Genomic DNA, 21,833 nt, shown 5'->3' with positions numbered 1-21,833 from the left:
GTCATTGGGGAGAGTTTAAACTGCATTTTTGCTGAAGTGCATATAGTTCTTACATAAAGTTCTTCTTGTTTCTGTTGCCCGACAAGCCAACTGGTTAAATCACAATGGATGCACCTTTAAAGGGGTCATGAATTAAGAAATATATTTTTTCTTTAGCTTCTGACCTATAACAGGTCATTGTTGTCACATGCCTGTCCTGTCTTGTGTGCACATGTGGGTTTTGTTATGTTGAGCATGTGCTCGTGTCTCTGTTTAATCCCTCCCCCTTGTTTTCTCATTATTGGGTTCGTTTGTCCCACCTGTTCCCTCTTGATTTCTTTCCTTCTGAAGCTCCTTGTGTTTGTCAGTCTTTGTCGGATTGGTGTCGTGTTTAAATCGCCCGGTTCCCCTTTCCCCGTGATCTTTGTTGGTTTGTTTAAGTTTGTATTTTATTATTCTAATTACGTGTTTTTTCCCCCTCGTGGGTTTTTGTTTTGAAATTATGTTTATTTTTTATATTAAATTACTTCTCTGCACTTAAATACTCGCACCAGTTTTTCTTTGTGTTGAACGTAAGAGTTATACTATAAGAATATAAAGTTTTAGAGTGGAGAACTTCCTTGTTAGTCCAAAAACATATTTTAATGTAACTAGATATCGACTCGTTGCGGAATGAACCTGATGGTGAAAGATCGCCTCTGAAGAAGAAGATCAACGCCTATTTCATCATCACCACATTAGCCTCGCCCACGTCATCATCACCACATTGGCCCCGCCCACTTCATCAACATCACTTTAGCCCCGCCCACATCATCATCATCATCATCACTTTAGCCCCGCCCACTTCATCAGCCTCATCATCACTTTAGCCCCGCCCACTTCATCATCACCACGTTAGCCCCAGCCACTTCATCAGCATCACAATAGCCCCGCCCACTTCATCAACATCACTTTAGCCCCGCCCACATCATCATCATCATCATCATCATCATCATCATCATCATCATCATCATCATCACTTTAGCCCCGCCCACTTCATCAGCCTCATCATCACTTTAGCCCCGCCCACTTCATCATCACCACGTGAGCCCCAGCCACTTTATCAGCATCACAATAGCCCCTCCCACTTCATCGTCATCACTTTAGCCCCGCCCACTTCATCAGCCTCATCATCCCTTTAGCCCCGCCCACTTCATCATCACCACGTTAGCCCCAGCCACTTCATCAGCATCACAATAGCCCCGCCCACTTCATCGTCATCACTTTAGCCCCGCCCACTTCATCAGCCTCATCATCATTTTAGCCCCGCCCACTTCATCATCACCACGTTAGCCCCAGCCACTTCATCAGCATCACAATAGCCCCGCCCACTTCATCGTCATCACTTTTGCCCCGCCCACTTCATCAGTATCATCATCATCATCATCAGTATCATCATCATCATCATCATCATCATCATCACTTTAGCCCTGCCCACTTCATCATCATCACTTTATCCCAACAGCAGTGGGCGTTTACACTGAAGTCTCACAGCAGCCAATCACAGCAGTGGGCGTTTACACTGAAGTCTCACTGCAGCCAATCACAGCAGTGGGCGTTTACACTGAAGTCTCACTGCAGCCAATCACAGCAGTGGGCGTTTACACTGAAGTCTCACTGCAGCCAATCACAGCAGTGGGCGTTTACACTGAAGTCTCACTGCAGCCAATCACAGCAGTTGGCGTTTACACTGAAGTCTCACTGCAGCCAATCACAGCAGTGGGCGTTTACACTGAAGTCTCACTGCAGCCAATCACAGCAGTGGGCGTTTACACTGAAGTCTCACAGCAGCCAATCACAGCAGTGGGCGTTTACACTAAAATCATTTATTTCTAAATTAGGACAGTTTTTGATGTAAAAATCATACTAACATTATAAGTGCACATAACATTTTAAAACAGTAAAACTAGCAGTTCATGACCCCTTTAAGAAAGAGCATGAAAATAATCAAATAAGTCACCTTCTGTTTTGGGCCATCCTTAATAGTTATCCAGTCTTCTCCGTTCGAGCTCACATCCACCTTGTAGGACTTCACATAGTACTTCTTATTGGTCTCCTGAGAGATGGCTCCCTGTATGGCGATTGCCGAGACCAAGCGCAGGAATCCAAGATCAACCTGCGGAGAGAGAGAGGACCATATTACTTCTATATTGCTCAGAACAAAGGGAGTATCACTTTAAAAGTGGCTTATCGCATGTCAAATATTGAGCTCATAAGACCCCAGGTGAATATTAGAATGAAAGATTAATTTTAATGAATCCCAATTTAATAAAGCAAAGTCAATGTGACGATTTAATTTCCTGAACGGGAGACAAGAGCTTATTGGATGAGGAAGGATATTTAACTTCATGGAGTCTGTGCCGGGAGAAAAAAAAAATCTCTTGAAAGGAAACGTGTATTTCAGACGTGTGCTGTATTGAAAAATGAATGCTTCATAAAGAAGTCATGAGTTCTGATGTCATTCCCGTGAGCTTGCGGTGAGTGTTACTGGAAGATGGAAGAGAAAATGTGGACAATGCTGGACAAATCCAGGAATATCAGAGCTGCAATAAACACGATGGGATGTAGAATCACTAACATAATGCTAATCTCAAACTCAATTAGCGTAGAAAGAGCTAATAGCAAACTCTGTTCCCTATTGTACCCGACACTCTTAAAAGAAAAGGTTATATATAGAGCCATAAAATGTTAGCCAGACGTGGTCATACTGATGCTCCATTGGGCTGTGATTATGGAGCGTGTTACAACTGAACCAGGAAAGACCTCAATTGGACAAACCAACAACCAATCAGAGCAACGAAGCAACGTCAACAGAGCTCAACTGCACTGTGTTGCCAAGTCCGCGTTTTTTTCTGAGGGTTGTTTTCTATGTCCGCGGGTTGAAGTGACTATTATGTGATATATAGACCCATGAGTGCGAATTTTAGCAGCAACCTTGCCAAAATAACACACATTTTACCCCCAAACACTATTTTTTTTCGGAGAACCCCCCCGAGAATCTATTGTTTAGGGCTAGTAGTTGGCAGGTTTTGTTGTATAAACTTGGCAACCCTGTCTGCACGCGCGCTGGAATAAACGATCTTTACCGGTGTTTTAAAAAAATAAAATAATTGAATGATACACAGAGTACTTATCCAACATGATCATCATTTCTGAGAGAAATAGTGAAGGTGATGCAGATACGAACAAGCTCTCCGTTTAGGATTCGAACAAATATAATCCAAGCCAAATATAACGTCCAGTTACGCTACTGTTGATCATCCTTCCGTCATCGTCTCAAGCCCGCCCTGATGATTTCATTGGTCTGAATAGTTTCTGTTCGGGGATAATTACTCCTCTATGGAGCGAGACCAGACCGAACCGCCGACCTAAACATTTTGTTGGCGGGGCTGAGTTCGGCTGGCGTCCAGGCGAATAAAATGTTCTATCAGGCGCTCCATATTTGGAAGCCCTAAAAGGTTCTATATTTAACGATTTAATCAAAAGGGTTCTTTGTAACCAGGAAAAAGGTTCTATATGAAACCTTTTAGGGGTTCACTTTTTCATTATCATTTATTTTGTCCTTTCCGGATTAAATATTTCATATTATTGACAAGCATTTCCTTGCATTATTCAGTGTATTCAAATGCATTTATATATGAAAATGAAAAGTCAAGATATGGGGGTTAGAATATATATATTCTCAAGATATGGGGGTTAGAATATATATATTCTCAAGATATGGGGGTTAGAATATATATATATATATATATATATATATATATATTTCATTGTATGTAGTTAATCAATATCACACGAAGAGTGCCATTTCAGTTTTTCTCCTCCAAAAATCAGTATGATTAAAATGTCATCTTAAGTTGCAACAACAGTTTAATAAACAATAATTTAATTACATCTACAGAATGTTGTAGAATAATGTAATATATGAATGAATAATAGCCTAAAGAACCTTTGTGACAAAAAGGGTTCTTTCTTGTCATTATAGAACCTTTTTAGCATAAAGGATCTTTGGAGCTGAGTAAAGAACCCTATGGTTCCAGATAGAATCCCAATGGACCCTTTTTTTCTAAGAGTGTATATAACGATATTAAAAAATAAGGTCTTTGTTTCTGAAGTCTGCCGAATGAGCGTGGATCTGATAATCTGGCTGTGTTAAAATATACATGGCAGGAAGATAAGAGAGCTGTGGAGCGGCCAGCGATTTGAGATCCGAAAGCTTGGCTGGAGAATAGACAGTCTGGATTTAGTTTCCCTCAAACCTGCTGATCGTAGATCAGAACTAATGAGCACCTCATGATTTATTAACCACTTTCTGCATTTTACTATGGTAATCCTTTCTATACATGACCCTTACAGCCAATCACGTATGGATTTCAACAAACATTAAGGGCTCCATCACACACCGGCGCAATGTGACGCCAGGTTAACTTTAATTAATGCTTCCTATCAAAACTTCCTATCTTGTGACACCATCGATAAACCCGATGGTGTTTTAGCCCGACACATTTATTTTTACGTCCAGCGTCATGTTGTTTAAATATCAAACGCACTTGCGCATCTGTTCCAGCATCAGAGTGTGTGTGTGTGTGTGTGTTCCCCCATCAGACTGTGTATGTGTGTGTGTGTGTGTGTGTGTGTGTGTGTGTGTGTGTGTGTGTGTGTGTGTGTGTGTGTGTGTGTGTGTGTGTGTGTGTGTTCAGCCATGGGCGTCTGGTCTAAACCAGCTGTGTTCAGGAGTATTGTTGGAGCGTTGTTATTGTGAGGAACTGAAAACCACTGACCAACACACACCTGCTCTAAAGTCAATAGTGCAGTATTTCTGTGTTATTTAAAGGGTGTGTTAGTAATGAGCCTATAGGTGGTGAACAGCACACACACACACTCTGCTTATTACACACACGTGGACGCGAAGCAGCACACACACATTTTTAAATATTCAAAATAAAAGGAGAAGCGGTCAGTCTTTCCTCATGTCAATAGTGAATTTGCCGGTGTGAGCACAACTGGCTTTTAAAGGGAAAAGGACGGGACTCTGATTGGTTTATTCCTCGTTATGCCCAAAACACAGCCATGACTCATTAAGAGACGAGGGACAACCCTTTTGGACCATGAGCCGGAGCACAGACCGTTTGTCCCATCATTAAACTAGCAAAAGTGGATTCTGACACGTGATAAGAGCTCCTGTGCCATGTGTCTTTGTGACGAGTCCTCTAGAAAAAACAAAAATTTTATTTAAAAAGCAGATATATTTCTGTTTCTTTCTCTGACTCCGATGCCTGCAGGTGAATGTTTGGAGTCCAGAATGATTCACTAGGAAAGATACTAAAAAAAGAAAAAAGATCTGAAAAAAAGAAAACTAATAATATAAAAAACTCATGCCATATAAAATATATAAAATATAAAAATCTCACGCCTCAAACTCACGCCATTGGTTGAGATGTTGCTATGTCAGGCAGGATTCTTAAATAAACAGAGCTATGTTTTTAAAAACACAACATCATCTCCAGGGAAATCAGCCTACATATGGCTTACTTATAGTTGCCTCTGGTTATTAATCTGGGATAGGAGAAAATATTTAAACATCGAGAAATAAAAATACACATTTCACCTTTAAAAGCAAAACAGTACAAACAGGAGATTGAGGGAAACCCCAGTTCGTCATGGGAATTCCCTGACTGAGAAACTTCACTTTCTGGCTTCCAGAAAACAACCCGTTCCAAAAGTGAATTACGCTTCCTCTTTAAGCAAACAAGTCGGACTCGACTGTGGGCATTTCATCTGAAATATCATGACCACAGAATCAAAACAATTATGAATTATATCATTTCTGGTAAGAAAATATTGTAACAGTTGAAACCGCACCTGGTCAGGCCAGCTGAGTAACTGTATAAGTCACTAGTGTGAATATGCAGTTTTATAATGGCCAGTCTGTGAGAAAGTGTCCGAACTTGAATCCAAACGTCTCTGGAGATAAAGGAGTCCAAAGACAGCTGACTCTGCAAATCATGTCGTTTTATATTCTTCTCTAATTCGACTCTTTGTTTGGTTATGTACTGTAATATCCAACTCAATAGACAAATCAAATAATGCTTATCTCATGCCGTTCTCATGATATCACGCCCAATGATCTAAAATGTGAGATTGAATAAAAGCATATCATTAATATATCTGGCTGGCAAGAACCCAAGTGTAACTATTTCCTATATTTCAGTCATGGGAAAGCCCTGACATGTTAAAACCTGCTCATTTTGCAGAGTCCATCTGTGAAGTATGGACTTCAGCTTAGATTTTTCACAGCTAATTAAATTTACAAAGAGTGTGTGTTTTATTACATCAGAGCCGTGTGTGTGTGTGTGTGTGTGTGTGTGTGTGTGTGTGTGTAGGAGGGGACAGTTCTTGCCTTGCCCTCGGCCCGCGTGTTAGGAAACGGCAGAAATGTAATTTGCCTAAACCTAGTGCACACTCACTGAAGCTTCTCATGCTAATTGCGTTGAATTAAACAAGTGTCAAACATGTCTGCTCGCTTCCTGAAGCTGCCACAGTGGTGCTCATCCTAGCATGGGCTCATAATGCTGTTTGTTTTGTTTAGTATGCTTGTAGGATTCTGAGTACACATAAAGTTTCTCTCTAAATCATTCAATAGTGTGTGAAAATAATACACTGCAAAAAAATGCTTTTCTTCCTTTGTATGTTTGTCTTGTTTCTAGTCCAAACATCTAAAAATTCTTAAAGCAATAAGTATTTACTAGACAAGCAAAAGTAATTGTCTTGTTTTGGGAAAAAATAACTCAAAATGAAGAGAGTTTTTGCTTAAAATAAGATAAATAATCTGCCAATGGGGTGAGAAAAATAATCTTGATTCAAACAGAAAACACGATTCTTTTTTTTCACCCCATTGGCAGATTATTTGCTTGTTTTAAGCAAAAACTCTCTTATTTTTTGTTATTTTTTCCCAAAACAAGAGAATCATTTCTACTTGTCTAGTAAATGTTTCTTAATGTAAGATTTTTTTTTGGTATTTAGACTAAAAACAAGACAAAAATACTAAGTAAGAAAAGCATTTTTTTGCGGTGTAATTTTCTCCATTCTGTCTATTTTCTTGTCTTGTATATTAGTGGACAACGAAAATCCACACATTGGTCGATCATTAAAAGCACAACTTCTCTTGTGTATCTAAGGCTCAAGCACCATCTGGTGCGGGTTATCCAGGAGGAACTAAGACGTTGAGCAGACAGATGCGCGATGGCCCAGTCAAAGCAAACACAAATGTGGGACGGCGGGTTTCGCAGGGCAAAGTTCTCCTTCATCCATCAAACCACGGCTTCCTCCCACCATCCCATCCCACGACACCTGGTTGCTCCGAAAGCTCCTCTAAAATTCCATTAACCACAGGTATAATTAATTCACATTTTCATGAAAATTGTATTACTGCCAGCTGAGAGATCTATAGGCTCCTCGAAGACCTCACATTCATCACCCAATTTACCTGGCAGAATTAGCTAGCGTTATTTTTAGAACTTCAAGGATATTTAATTTTTTTAATTATGCATGTGTCTGAGCGGTGATCATCTACTGCTCTTCCAGAGAAAAATGACCCCAACCAGTCTAATGGAGAGGATAGTATGTAAGTGGAGCGAATATATAAATATATATATAAATTCATATAATTTTCCTACAGTTGAGAAGATAAACCTCATAACTAGTCTAAAAAGAGTTTAAAAAAGAGCCATTTCCTTCAAACACCTGTGATATATTGGTCACTTTCCAATGGAAGCTTGATTCCGCCACAGAATAAATAAAAAAAAAAAGATATTTACGACTCACTCTATATTATTTTAAATCTTTTTAATCTTTATATCACTCAATTCTGACTTTATATCTCTCAATCATGACTTTATATCCCACAATTATGACTTTATATCCCACAATTCTGACTTTATATCTTACAATCATGACTTTATATCTTACAATCATGACTTTATATCCAACAATTATGACTTTATATCTCACAATAATGACTTTATATCTCTCAATTCTGACTTTATATCTTACAATCATGACTTTATATCCAACAATTATGACTTTATATCTCACAATAATGACTTTATATCTCTCAATTCTGACTTTATATCCCACAATTATGACTTTATATCTCACAATAATGACTTTATATCTCTCAATTCTGACTTTATATCACACAATTATGACTTTATATCTTACAATCATGACTTTATATCTCTCAATTCTGACTTTATATCACTCCTTTCTGACTTTATATCTCACAATTATGACTTTATATCCCACAATTATGACTTTATATCTCTCAATTCTGACTTTATATCACTCCTTTCTGACTTTATATCACTCCTTTCTGACTTTATATCTCACAATTATGACTTTATATCTCATAATTCTGAATTTATATCTCTCAATTCTGACTTTATATCACTCCTTTCTGACTTTATATCCCACAATTCTGACTTTATATCTCACAATTATGACTTTATATCCCACAATTATGACTTTATATCTCATAATTCTGAATTTATATCTCTCAATTCTGACTTTATATCACTCCTTTCTGACTTTATATCCCACAATTATGACTTTATATCTTACAATCATGACTTTATATCCCACAATCATGACTTTATATCCCACAATAATGACTTTATATCCCACAATTATGACTTTATATCCCACAATTATGACTTTATATCTTACAATCATGACTTTATATCCCACAATCATGACTTTATATCCCACAATAATGACTTTATATCCCACAATTATGACTTTATATAACGCAGTTGTGAGAAAGAAAGGTCAGAATTTTGAGATAAAAAGTCGCAATTATCTTTAAACTGTTTTATTCTTTGGCAGAAACAAGATTCTATTCTTTTCTCAATCCAATCAATTACAAATAAAAGCAAGTATTATTATTATTATTTTTTTTAAATATCCTTGCAATATTTATTATTTTGCGAGTTAAATAGGTTCAGAAAGTTAATGTGCATATATAGCTGGATTTTGGAGAGAATGGTCAAACAAATATATTTTGTAAATATATATAAATATATATTTTCCAGTATGAGTCAGGATAGAGGTATATTATCATAAAGTCACGGTCATGTTTAGTTGTCATCGCAGCCCAACACAATAAGACATCATTAAGCTCACGGATGACGATAGAACAGTCCGCCTGGCTTAGAAATGGACTTCCTCGGACATGAATGCAATCTTGCTGGCTTCTGAACCTCGTCCACGTCAGCATAAGAATATCCAGCATGCACCTGATTCATTTAAACGGTAGAAAATGCCATCAAAGATGATATTTCAAAGGCTTCAAACGAGGCACTGAAGATGGTTTAAAATCATACGAATGTACCTAGCGCAGGTGTGGTGCTGGCAGGGTGGCCTAGCTTGACACCAGCTCCGCAGGCTTTGTCAGTAGAGACTCTCATGTTAATTACAGTCCCACTGTCTAATTACTCATCAGCTGGCAGGAGAACAGCACCCGTCTCAAAATAGCAGCAGCTAATCCTTTAATTGAAGAGAGAAAAAATCGAAGCAAAACAATGTGGACACAGTTGCGTCTACATGACCATCGCTAATAAAAAAAAGACATGCGTTGCATTCTTTCTTATTTCGCCCATAATTCGCCATTCTTCTTTCTCGCCATTTCCCTCGTTACGTTCAAGATAATCGTATGCTCAAGAGCCTGAGAGGAATGTTTTGGGAGGAAGTCTGTAATTAGCGCTTGTTAGATGGGAATTCCAACCTGTTTTTGTAGCAAAATGGGTCAGTGACTTAAGGCATTGGCACGGAGGATAAGAGTAAGAGGTTGGGGTGGTGTCTCAATCATTGTTTCCATCTACGGACCTGGCACATTTCCTCCTCACCTCCATCAATCAAGCAGACGGCTTCCTGTTGAACTGGCTGACACAAAACCGGGTTGGCACTCAACTTAAAAACATCGCCTTGTTGTTTTGAACGCTCTTCCCTCTTGTCAGAGATGCTTTAATGAACAAGATGAAGGTAAACATCCTCTCCAACGCAGCTAAGAAGAAAAGCCTTCGCATCCCTGTGAATCAAGCCCTGATCAAACCATTTAGCTGAACAGCAGGACAGGCGTATGCGGCAGGTTCATAAATGAGCCACTGTGAATTCAAAGCACCATTGCATAAATGCAACAGCTGACGCGTTTCGGTAGACCTGTGGATGAGAATGAACATGAGGCTGAGAACATGATCCATAATGAGCAACTTCTATTCAACCATTAGAAGCTAGACAGGAGCTTTCAACTATTGACAGTTGACTTTTTCCCAGATCAAAATGCATAATTCATAGAAGTGCTTTGAGTGGATGAGCGTGCATTTATTGCATCACTTGTGCATTGATGTTAAAATATAGCGAACAGGATCTGTTCTTTGTTGTGCCAGGCTCTCCACGGGATCAGAAATCTGCCATCCATAAGACTCTTCACAGTGTCTTTTGTTTTAGGTTACGGTATTATATAAATCGGAAGTCTTTCCCAGAGAGAGCCAAAATGTGTTGTACAGATGTAGGTATCTTGACTTGTCACGCTTTAACTTAGTCTTCCGATTGAAACCAGGCTTTATCCATAAACATAGCACAATGGAAGACTTCAGAGCCAGAATCCCGTGTCAGCTCGTTCTTTCATCCATCATATATCTGATAAAGACCTTAACGGACGTGTGTTTGTCAGCACGGCACAAACCCTCATAAATGGACATACAGTAGAGAATAGTAGCTTATGCATCTTACTAATAATCAGTATCGGCTGATGAAAGCTTTTATTTGCTGGATCTTGTCAATCAAAAGAGTGTAAAAAGAGAGAGAGAGTGTGTGTGTGTGTGTGTGTGTGTGTGCGTGTGTGCGTGTGTGTGTGTGTGTGTGTGTGTGTGTGTGTGTGTGTGTGTGTGTGTGTGTGTGTGAAGAAAAAGTTAACGCGACAATAGCATTAACAGAATTTAAAAAAAAATCTGCATAAAAGTAGGATCTATTTGGTCTAATGGGCCATCACTGATCTGAGCTCAGGGTCTGAAGCTCACGGCGCAGGAGCTCGTAGGGTGTGTCCGAATCCACTTCTGCCAATTTAATGAGGGGAAAAATGTGCCCGACGCATGGTCCAAAAGGGTCGTCCCTCGTCTCTTAATGAGTAATGGGTGTGTTTTGGGCGTAAGGTGCAATAAACCAATCAGAGCCTCATCTCCCTCTCCCTTTAAACGCCAGTTGTGCTCGAGCCATGAGCGGACTCACTATAGACATGAGGAGAGACTGAACGCTTCTACGGCAGTAAAAGGAAAACCAAGGATAACGCAGATATGACGCCATTGACAGGCAACTCTCTCACACGTCCCGGTTCATTGGCTAAAATTGCAATTTTCTCACAATTTACAAATAGTTGGAAACATTTGGGATATTGTAAGTACTCAACTGAGCAAACTATACAGAGAACAATCATTTGGTATGCAATAATATCAAACATAATTGAGATTTATATATCATCTGAAAACTGCATAAATATTGACGAATGGTTTGTTTGGATAGTACAATATTTGAAAAGATACCGTATTTTCCGGACTATAAATCGCACTTTTTTTCATAGTTTGGCTGGTCCTGCGACTTATAGTCAGATGCGACTTATACATCTAATTTAATTCATACTGACTGACAAGAATAAACATTTGGCCACGTCTACAGCCCCGAGAGGGCGCTCTATGCTGCTCCTGTAGCCTACCCCTCAAAAAAATTACCTGAAAACAGAAACAAATGCTAACTGAAATATTAACTTAAAAGACAACTGAGAAAGACTGAACACAAACAAAATGCCCCTCCATAAAGAAAATCCTATTCTGCAAATTACAAAGAGCATGTAGTAAAATACGCAGCGGAGAACGATTCACACAGCGTTAGTCTCACACGGCTGAGCGATCTTCAATCGGTGGACTCGTTCCGCCAACTCGGCCATCTTGCTTTCAATCCGCGATTAGCTTTCTTTGTTTTCTTCATTCCAGTTAAAGTAACGTCTGCTTTTCGCCAGTCCCTCACAAGTTTATCACTCACTCCAAACTTACTGTCTGCTGCTCGATTACGCACAGCGAGCTGCTTCTGCCCTAATGCAACTTAGATGTTTTTTTCCTCTTCATGACGCATTTTTGACTGATGCGACTTATACTCCGGAGCGACTTATAGTCCGGAAAATACGGTATTTAAAATCTGAGGATGCAAAAACATCTAAATATTGAGAAAACTGCTTTTAAAAATGTCCAAATGAAGTCCTTAGCAATGTATATTACTATTAATTATACATTTTTGATTTATTTACAGTAAGAAAGTTTACAAAATATCTTCATGGAACATGATCTTAATTTGCAAAGATTTTTGTCATTAAAGAAAAAAGGATAATTTCGACCTAATACAGGCTATTGCCACAGATAAACCCATGAAAAACAAAACAAATCAAAATTGTACAGAATTATGAATGGTTTTGTGGTGCAGTTGAGTTGTGCAATATTTCCATTTTTAATTAGGCGTAATTTGCCTATAATATCTTAAATAAAATAGCAGTTTGATATAATAACTTTTGTTGTTAATTGCAAACGATATTATTGCATACCAAATGATTGTTCTCTGTATAGTTTGCAGCATTATTTAGGAGAGATTTCGCCATCAGCAGATATCGTTCTGAATAATCGGCTATGGGTGTTGTCTGAGAAATGTAGTATCGGTGCATCTCTTCTCCTGAACCTTGACTAATTATCAGGATTGGCAAGTTGGGAGCATTAGACCCTGAATCTAATTTGAAGCCGCATTAAGATGCATGACAAACGCTGTCTTTTTGACACCTTCTGTGTGGAACAGAACCTGCTAGAATTGGGGATTTTTAACAAGGAAGGACAGAGCTTCAATGAATAATATAAGTGTCTGCTGTAAATTACATTTGAGAGTGTAAATGTAATAAATAATGAACTGATAACATGCGTTGGAGGACACGAGTTGTTGGACTGCGCTATTAGATCGTGTTGCCTAATGGAAGTGAAATGAAGAATTCCACTCTTTTAATAACGCTTGTTATAATTAAACTCCTCCACAAGTGCTGGGCACAAGAGAGAGAGAATGAGTGCAGGACGTCTCCAAATTATAAATCATTCATCCTCAGCAGGGTTCCGCCTTTGTTCCCTTGGAAACAGATGTGCCGGGTTCAACTTTGACATCTGATTGGCGGAAAGGGATTTGCAGGGGCACGGCACATGAGGGCTGAAACAGAATACGTTTGATTTGCTGAGATTTCTCCTACCAAAAAGAGTACCCTTCCTCTAATCAATACCCTTTAGAGAATCCCAAAATTGTGCTCTCTTGTGCTCGATACGGCACGGTGGGAGGCGAGTCATTTAGGGTTTCATTAATATCTGAAATGAAACAAGTTCAGCAAGCCAAGAACATTTGCAAAGTCTACTTAATTATCCTGAATAAAATATGAAGTGGCAACTGTGAAATGACGTGGAACCGATTGGTTCGGGTGCTAGATTAAACATTTTCTCTTGAGTTGATCTTTGAGTCACAAATGCAGAATTTTTCACTTTTGAAGACTTCCCATTGGTTTTAAAACCACATGCCAAACATTGACAAATATACCGTCAGCTGACGAACATGAGAATCCTTTAGTTGAAGTGATGGTCTGTAAAAAGAGTAGAGGCTAATTATCGACTGGTCCATCCTGGTAGAGTCTTAGCGTAGTTCATTGTGCTCTGTACAAGAGTCCCAAATCAATACCATATTGACAGAGAGCGGTAATCTATAAGCGTAATGAGCCCATCTAAACAAAGAAGAACTTAGAAATATCAGGATGATCAAGAACACTCAGTCATAATCCTCATATTGATCAGTCTCCTCGTTGTATCCTCAGGGCTTCGCTCTTCTAAGCTATGGGATTTCTTCCTAAAAATGTGGGGCCAAATTTGCAGCCACAGGGAGAGAACGAGTCTCCAGTTTCTTTGGGAAAGGCATACGTCTTAAGAATCAAACATCACAGATCATCTTCTCTGATACATTGAGGTACCATCCCCTAATTCAATTAGTCTCTGGGTCAGAACACTGGTTTTCAAAGACAATATTTTGATTGCAATAAGGAAAATCTGCTTAACAGACCTCCCCTAGCAAATATTTGGCCACGGGTCACGTCTGTTATTAGCCTCCTGAGGAGTCGCTTTGGCCCAAACTTTCCAGTCAGGCAAAGATTATAAAACAAGTCTGGGTTTTTCAGGGTACCCTTGGGGTTTGGGTCACAGAAAAGCCCCCAAGTGCAAGAAAAGGCCTTTAATCAACACAATAACTGCAGCCAAAACGTTTTTCACAGATTCATGCAACTGAAATAGACATGCACAAATAATCAGCAGGTCTTAGAACACACTCTAAAAAATGCAGGGTTGTTATAACCCAATGTTGGGTCAAATATGGACTAACTAAGCAATTGGGTTGTTTTAATCCTGCAGTTGGATTAAATATTTGCTTAAGACAAACCAATCGCTGGGTTAGTCCATATTTGACCTAACATTGGGTTGTTTTTTACCCAGAATTTTTTAGAGTGTAGTAATAATAGTTGTGCCGTTTTGTCATAAAAATATAACTTAAAAAAATTATAATAATTATGACTTTAGTTTAGTATTATTTACCATTTTGCCTAAAATGCAGATGTGATAAATTGAAATGAACATACACTCTAAAAAATGTTGGGTTGTTTTAACCCAAAGTTAGGTAAAAAAATATGGACTAACCCAGCAATTGGGTTGTTTTATCCCAGCGATTGGGTTGTTTTAATCATGCGGTTGGGTTAAATATTTGCTTAAGACAACCCAATAAATGGGTTAAAACAACGCAACTGCTGGGTTAGTCCATATTTGATCCAACATTGGGTTGCTTTTTACCCAGAATTTTTTAGAGTGTATGTAAAGGGATTTTCGCACTGGAGGAACCTTTTCGTAGTTCCTAGAACTATTGGCGGAAATGCCCAGATTCGACGCATTCGCACCACAGGAACTAGGAATGATTTTAGGAACTCCTTCTGGGGGAACTCCTTCCTACTTCAGAGAAGAGTCTAAATCAGCACAATGATGTAAGTGTCTACACACACACACACACACACACACACACACACAAAAACGATACGCCATTTTTTTAAAAGCCACCAACACACACAGATTATGGCCTATATTCAGAGCTGGATGTAACACACAGGGTTTAAAACTTAGTGCATAGTTGCCATTTCAACACTATGTAGAGAAAATAAAAATACTATAGATATCACTGAACATTTATTTTACCGTAGCAAAAGTTAATTTCTTACTTAAATTAAGTTAAATTTAATTAAATTAAATTAAGCTAATTAAAAATTAGACAAATCTGATATTATTAATATTAGATGATTTTATATTCTATACTTTCATGAATTCTATTGAGAAACCATGAGATTAAGACTGATAGTCAATGTTCAGAAATGATGCATTATTATTATGTTTTGAACTATGATGTATAGCTGTGTTTTGCGGAGTGTTTGCGAAACTACGAAATTAGTTTATTTTTAATTATTAAAAAATGGCGATATTTTATCGGGAAAAGCTAATAATATATATTTTTTTATTAGATCAGATGATATTTTAAGCCGTCATATGCTCATGTTACAATGTACCCCACCTATGGGGCGTGTTGTCACATTTCACTTTTAATCTTTCGGGGGAAATTAAGAGAAAAGTATACACTGTATTAATGAAACAAAACCACTTAATTGTACAAGACGTGTGAAATTAATGTGAAAAAAAAAAGAAATACTCTGAACCCCAAGTGGATTTACACACACTGAGAAAGTCAAAAAGTGTTATCTCCTCTATTCCAGAAACGATCTCTGCGAACATGGAAAACAGCGACCTCTCAACCTTTACGCTAAAGAGAAAATCCAACACGAATTTGAGGATACAAGAAGAAACATGATTATGTTTGTATGCTCAGCTAACGACTTTGGGCATCAACCACACGGCAAACGCTAATACTTTGTCTACTTTCTTTGTGTAACAGTTTTAGACAGGGCTGTTAAACAGATGGTAAACTAATGAAGATGGAGAATGTGAGAGCTGTGGGCTCTGGCGTCCTCAGCGCCGTCAAAATAAAAGTCACAAGCGAGGCTTACGTCACTTCAGAGTTTGTACTGCGAATGCAACCAGGAAAACGGTCCTAGGGGAACTTTTAGTTCTCAGGGAAAACCCTGGTGGCTAGTTTCTATAACTAACTACCCGTTGCGAAAAATCCTCTTAATTGTCCTCGTGTGTGGCCACATTCCTTAGAACAAGCTATTGTGTCTTGGACATTAAGATCCTGTTAGATGAATCTCATAAACAGATTTTGGTTGAGGTTTAAGCATCTGTTGGCTAGTTAGACTCACTGGGACCGGAGCGAACCAGCACATTTGGGTTTTAACATTCCATGGCTGTCGACCAAAGGGCAAATTCAACAGATGTTGCTGCTGGTCTTCAATAGCGATCAGCGAGCCAGTGGCAAAAGCATCCGCAAGGCTGCCTGCTAGAGCTGAAGCTAGACTCAAAAATCTTTCAGAGTTTCAAACTCTTATCCTGTAGATTCAGCTTCGATTCTCTGCCAAGGACAAATCCCTCCGCCATTACTGATTCATTATAGACTGCTATCTCTATGCATGTTAATCACTCAGTACCTGAATCCACTCTTTGTTTGAGTCCTCTGCAGGGGTCCAACCATTCTCTGGGTTGTTGAGTCTAGAGCGCTCCGGAGACCAGCTGGGGTTGTACTGGGATGAGGCCATGATTTGGTCAGAATGGATTTCCCCGGTCTCCATACCCAAAGGCTCGATACAGTCAAAGTCTGAAGAGAGAGAGAGAGAGAGAGAGAGAGAGAGAGAGAGAGAGAGAGAGAGAGAGAGAGAGAGAGAGAGAGAGAGAGAGAGAGAGAGAGAGAGAGAGAGCGGGGGAGTTGTTAAAATGTCATTTCACCATCTAAATAAAGAACACATCAGATCCTGACCCAAACTAAGGCCTTTCTCTTGGGAACGGGCCACTCAGAGGCAAAGTACCATAGGTTTCAATCTCGCACCAGAATAAAACATACACTTTCCCTCTCACTCCTCACAGGAAAAGCACAATTTAATGGAGGCGCAGTGGGAAGTGTACCACATTAAGACGCAAACCTTTATTCATAAAACATTCAGTTTAAGCTCTTAAGTCCAGCAAGCGAAGTCTTGAGGTTCATAAAAGAAAAGCACATGGGAAGGCCATTTCCCAGCGTCAGCTTTAGAGACGGCCGAGTGTTTTCACATGCCAGGAGAGCAGGGTATATATCACTCCACATGCCACGCCACCCAGGATAAGGGCATTACTGATTGTTTTGTGATGTTATGGAGCATGCTGGCCGTGTGTCTGAGACAAGCAAAGTTCATGCTTTGACCCCCGAGGGTCTTTATCCAGACATATTTAGGACTCTCGGACAGCGGAGGATGGGGAAGCGCTGAGGCTGAGGCGGGAGACACGCTCATTTATTTACGAGAGGTCACAGACACCAAACAAACACATATTGTAGTTTTAAATGTAAGGAAATACAGGGTGAGCTCATGTTCCCTAATATAACAGCGAAAGGTGCAAGCAGGTCGGATACACACATACTCAAACAACACCGGCCTGAACACATGCAGCAGATGGAGAACGCATGTGTGTGTTAAACGGACAGTAGTTTTATTTGCTCTCTCACACTGAGACCTATTAGCCCTGTTCTGGAAACATAGTGAGCCCAGACAGCACTCGAAGGAATTGAGTTTGTGCAACTATACAGATATCAATTGTAAGCATCTCATTTATTCTTTGTAAATTGGAGCAAAAGCTCTGTGAAAAAACCCATCAAAGGTGGCGGCTGGGGTCGAGAGAACTGTTAATATACTGTATATAACTATAACTATACATGCAATTTAACTCATTATGGAAAAGTATCATTAATATTGTGTTGAGAGGGTTTTACCGTACACAAAAATGCTAGTTAATGTCATTGCATTGGACTAAAATGTACTGACTTCACTCACCCAGAGTAAATGTTCTGTGTTTTTCCCCCACATCGTCACACTGATGGGGATCCCGGCCAAAAATGAAAGGAAAAAAATGCTTATAAAGCTCATTACGCTACATCATCACCAGATTTAGTCTTTTTGTCAGCTTGTTTTCTTTCAGTCAGGAGTGCTTTTTGTATTTATTTCTGGACCTGATCAATCGTAGGTCTTATTTTTCTGAGCTTATGTACCTTATTTGTGGATAATTGTGTCCATATTAAGCAAAATATGTAAAAACATCTGCACTGTTTATCACACTAGAATGATTTAATGTTTAACCAGGAAATGTGATTTTCAATGCTTTTGTTTTGTACAAAATTGCACAAAGTCACACTTGTAATGTTCACGGTCTGGTTGACAGGTTTTTATAAAAAATATCTGTCATAAATGAAAGAAAACAAGATGACGAAAATACTGAATCCAATATTTGGTGTAAAAAAATGAGTGATTTATAAAATGTAGAACATGTTGAACAAAATAAAAGCATTTCAAAACATTAAATCACACTATAGTGTGATAAACAGTGAATTTTCTTTTCGTACTTTATGTAAAATTGACAAAATTATCCATAAATAACTGAGGTATGTAAGCTCAGATAAATAAGGCCTAGAGGCAAAAATAAATACAAAACATGTCCGAATTGAAAGAAAACCAATTGACAAAAAGATTGAATCGAATATTTGGTGATGATGTAGCAAAACGAGAGATTTATAAGCATTTTTTTGCAGGCCGGTAACACCAAGTGTTATAGGGTTAAAAATACTTAATATCTAAATAATTGTATCCATAGAAAAATACACCATAGTGATCACAGATTGAGTCAAAATATTAACTTACTGTAACAACTAGCGAAACACTATTACATCAAAAGGGAGTGTTGAGTCTTTTATGTGCTTCTCGTGAATTTCACTCTTTTACCCTTGAAACTACAGCTCAACTTAAGCCTAACATGATTACTCATTCTCAAGTGCTCTGTTTTATCTCTCTATCTCTTCAAGCCATCTATCCTCTATCCACCCTTTCATTCTTCAGAACAATGACTGAAAACAACCAGATCGCTCGTCTGATTACATCTGGCATCCGTCACTGTTTGGTCCCACTCGGCAGAGACCATAAATCTATGACGCTTCTCTGACAAAATCCTTCGCATAAAGACTTATTGCCAATGGCGATCTCCTTCCTTCCTGCAAAGCACAATATATACTGGTAAACATGTCGAACTGCGAGAGAAGCTGCCACTGAATGTAAATTTATGGAGCCAATAAATAATTGATAGACTGCGACTGTTGAGCAAAACCCCTGCTGAGAACACACCGAATGTGTTCTTGAGCAAGAGCCGGGACGGTATAGATGAAGCTGAAATATAACACGGTACATCAGTTCAGAGCATTCATGGACTTTAGATGTATAAGAAACAGCTTGACAACCTCAAACTGGAATGACCTGCGATTAATTACACTTTAATTATACTGGATGTTCATGTTGATTCACAAGCTCTGTGGCAATGTTGAGAAGGGAAGAGAAAAGGTGGCAAAAAGACAGATAGTGAAGGAGTCAGAAAGAAAAGTGTTTCGGGATAGATTAACATGCATAGCATAATTGCGGGTGAGGGTTGAAATTAAATGTTTAGTCGGAGCATTTCTCAAATTGGGGTGAAGAGGTGAACCCTCTGGGTGAGCTGGTTTGGGGAAAAATAAGAGTAATCCACCCTCCAAAAAGCAGGGCGGATGGGTCATGACTCTTAACACAATCACTTAATGAAAGAGGGCCACAGCTGAGCGGGACATGATGATTTAGCTTCCCGTCTTACATCATTGTGAATGTGTGCACACCAGGGCCGTAACCACCATAGACAACAAGGGGGACAAATAGATAGAAATGGCCAATTTGTTAGGCTGATAAAAAGTTTTACATGTAACATTTTCTGACCGGCCTGCCTCAGCGGCCTAACAGCGCTCATCAATGTCAAAACGAGTGAGATGGCCAATCAAATTCACAGAAGACGAGTGTGAATTCAAATGTGTCGCTTTAGTTTTAGCAGTAAAAGAGTGTGTGGTAAGACGTAAGTAGCAAAACATTTAAAATTTGACACTGTTTTGTTTTATGACAGAAATGATCAGCAGTGATGCTGAAATTCCACCGGTTTGAATTGAAAAAATGCTATTATTTACATGACTCATGTAATTCATAGACAAGAAACGTTTGGCGTTTTTTATTAGTATTATTTTTTTTTACATATCAGACAACGCTAATGGTAATAGTTTAAAATGATTGGGCCTACTTCATAAACTATAAACCTCTCTTCAAAGGCCCTTTAATGTTCAAGTCATGGGTACGGCCTTGGCGTTTGGGTTATACTCCAGCCAACAGGAAGTGTTTCAATAACGCATAAATAATCACATTATATAAAGACATTATATATGTTTTATCAATATTTTTGTAATTTCAAGAAGTAATTTAGCTTGGTCTCCTCTACTGCCCCACCCATAGCATTTATGTTCAAATAAATGTTTTTGCATCTTGATCTGAAGTTTGTGTTTATTAACTATGAAGTCTTAAAGCTACACTGTGTGATATTTTCCCCCATCTAGCGGTGTAAAGGTATATGACTACCGAGTGAATAATAGTTTCTGTTCCTCTCAATTCTGATTTCGTTTTAACTCCTACGGTGGCCGATTTAGTCTAAGATTAACACGGCAATCCCCCTCTTCACATTCGACACGGTGCCATCGAGTGTTAAAACGCAAAAGGCGAAGCTTGAATTTACGGGTATGTCCCTCTTTGGCTACTGTACTTTAAAGATGGAGGGGCAACATGGCGGCCGGCATTCGAACCCCTCACCCGTATGTATTTTCAATGGCATATTATAAATTTAGCAGAATACCTTATTACTTCAAATAAGTAAATATACATTAATGAGCACATATATTTTTGAAAGAACTAAGTGTTTTTAGCTAAGAATAAACTAAAAAAATTACACAGTGCAGCTTTAAATCTTCAACACAAGAATGAAACTTTATTTGCACAACAGGATCTCACTGAGTCTCATATGACTGGAGACTTCATCTCATGAGTTGTATTAATTTAGTGAATTACTGTGCACTCTAAACATTACAGTATTTACTTACCATCTGGCACGGTCCTTTCCAGCACAGTAAAGTTAGCGGAGAACCCCTCTTTTGCAATAGCACTATCTGTGTTGATTGTCAAAGCCAAGATCCCAGTGTAGGATATGATCCGTCCTGGGGTATTCTGTCCACAGTATCTGCCAATGTAGGGGCCAACTGTAAAAAGAGTCAAAGAAATGAGAGAGCTTGATTAGATGCATTCAATAATCCACTATTCAAGCCATTCTATCCCAGCTGATACCGTAGAGTGTGTCAATGTCAAGGACAGTGACATTGGTAGAGCTTGTATAACTGTGTTGATTGAACAAAACATTCTCTCTACACCTTTTCTGTTGATGGAAATGAAAAGGGCAGTGTCTGTTTTGTAAGTGTCTATGACCTTGGGTTTCTGTTTTCAGTGGCGATCATAAATTCCTGCATGTATTGTTCGTTCAGGGCCACTCATATGTGACTTCCCAGAAGCCACTTTAAAAGAAAAAAGCGTGTAGGAGTTGGAGGGGACAGGAAAAAAGGAATTGAACACAACTAAGGCTGAAAATGGAGAGGTA

General features: G+C 38.9%; 1 protein-coding gene across 4 annotated transcripts in view; it reads right to left on the bottom strand.

Moving 5' to 3' along the window:
- Positions 1–21,833, bottom strand: part of nrp1a (neuropilin 1a) — a 92,079-nt gene that overhangs the window by 25,230 nt on the left and 45,016 nt on the right. For all 4 annotated transcript variants that reach the window (XM_067435500.1, XM_067435501.1, XM_067435498.1 and 1 more), the window contains exons 5-7: positions 21,286–21,441; positions 16,763–16,929; positions 1,979–2,134 (exon numbers count right to left, since the gene is read on the bottom strand). In XM_067435500.1, the coding sequence (XP_067291601.1) occupies positions 1,979–2,134; positions 16,763–16,929; positions 21,286–21,441 (479 nt within the window). The remainder of the gene's footprint in view (positions 1–1,978; positions 2,135–16,762; positions 16,930–21,285; positions 21,442–21,833) is intronic.

Source organism: Pseudorasbora parva, chromosome 24 (assembly GCF_024679245.1).
Source record: "Pseudorasbora parva isolate DD20220531a chromosome 24, ASM2467924v1, whole genome shotgun sequence".
Classification (NCBI taxonomy): domain Eukaryota; kingdom Metazoa; phylum Chordata; class Actinopteri; order Cypriniformes; family Gobionidae; genus Pseudorasbora; species Pseudorasbora parva.
Note: the sequence above shows the minus strand (reverse complement) of the source record. Positions and strands in the feature narration are given on the sequence as shown.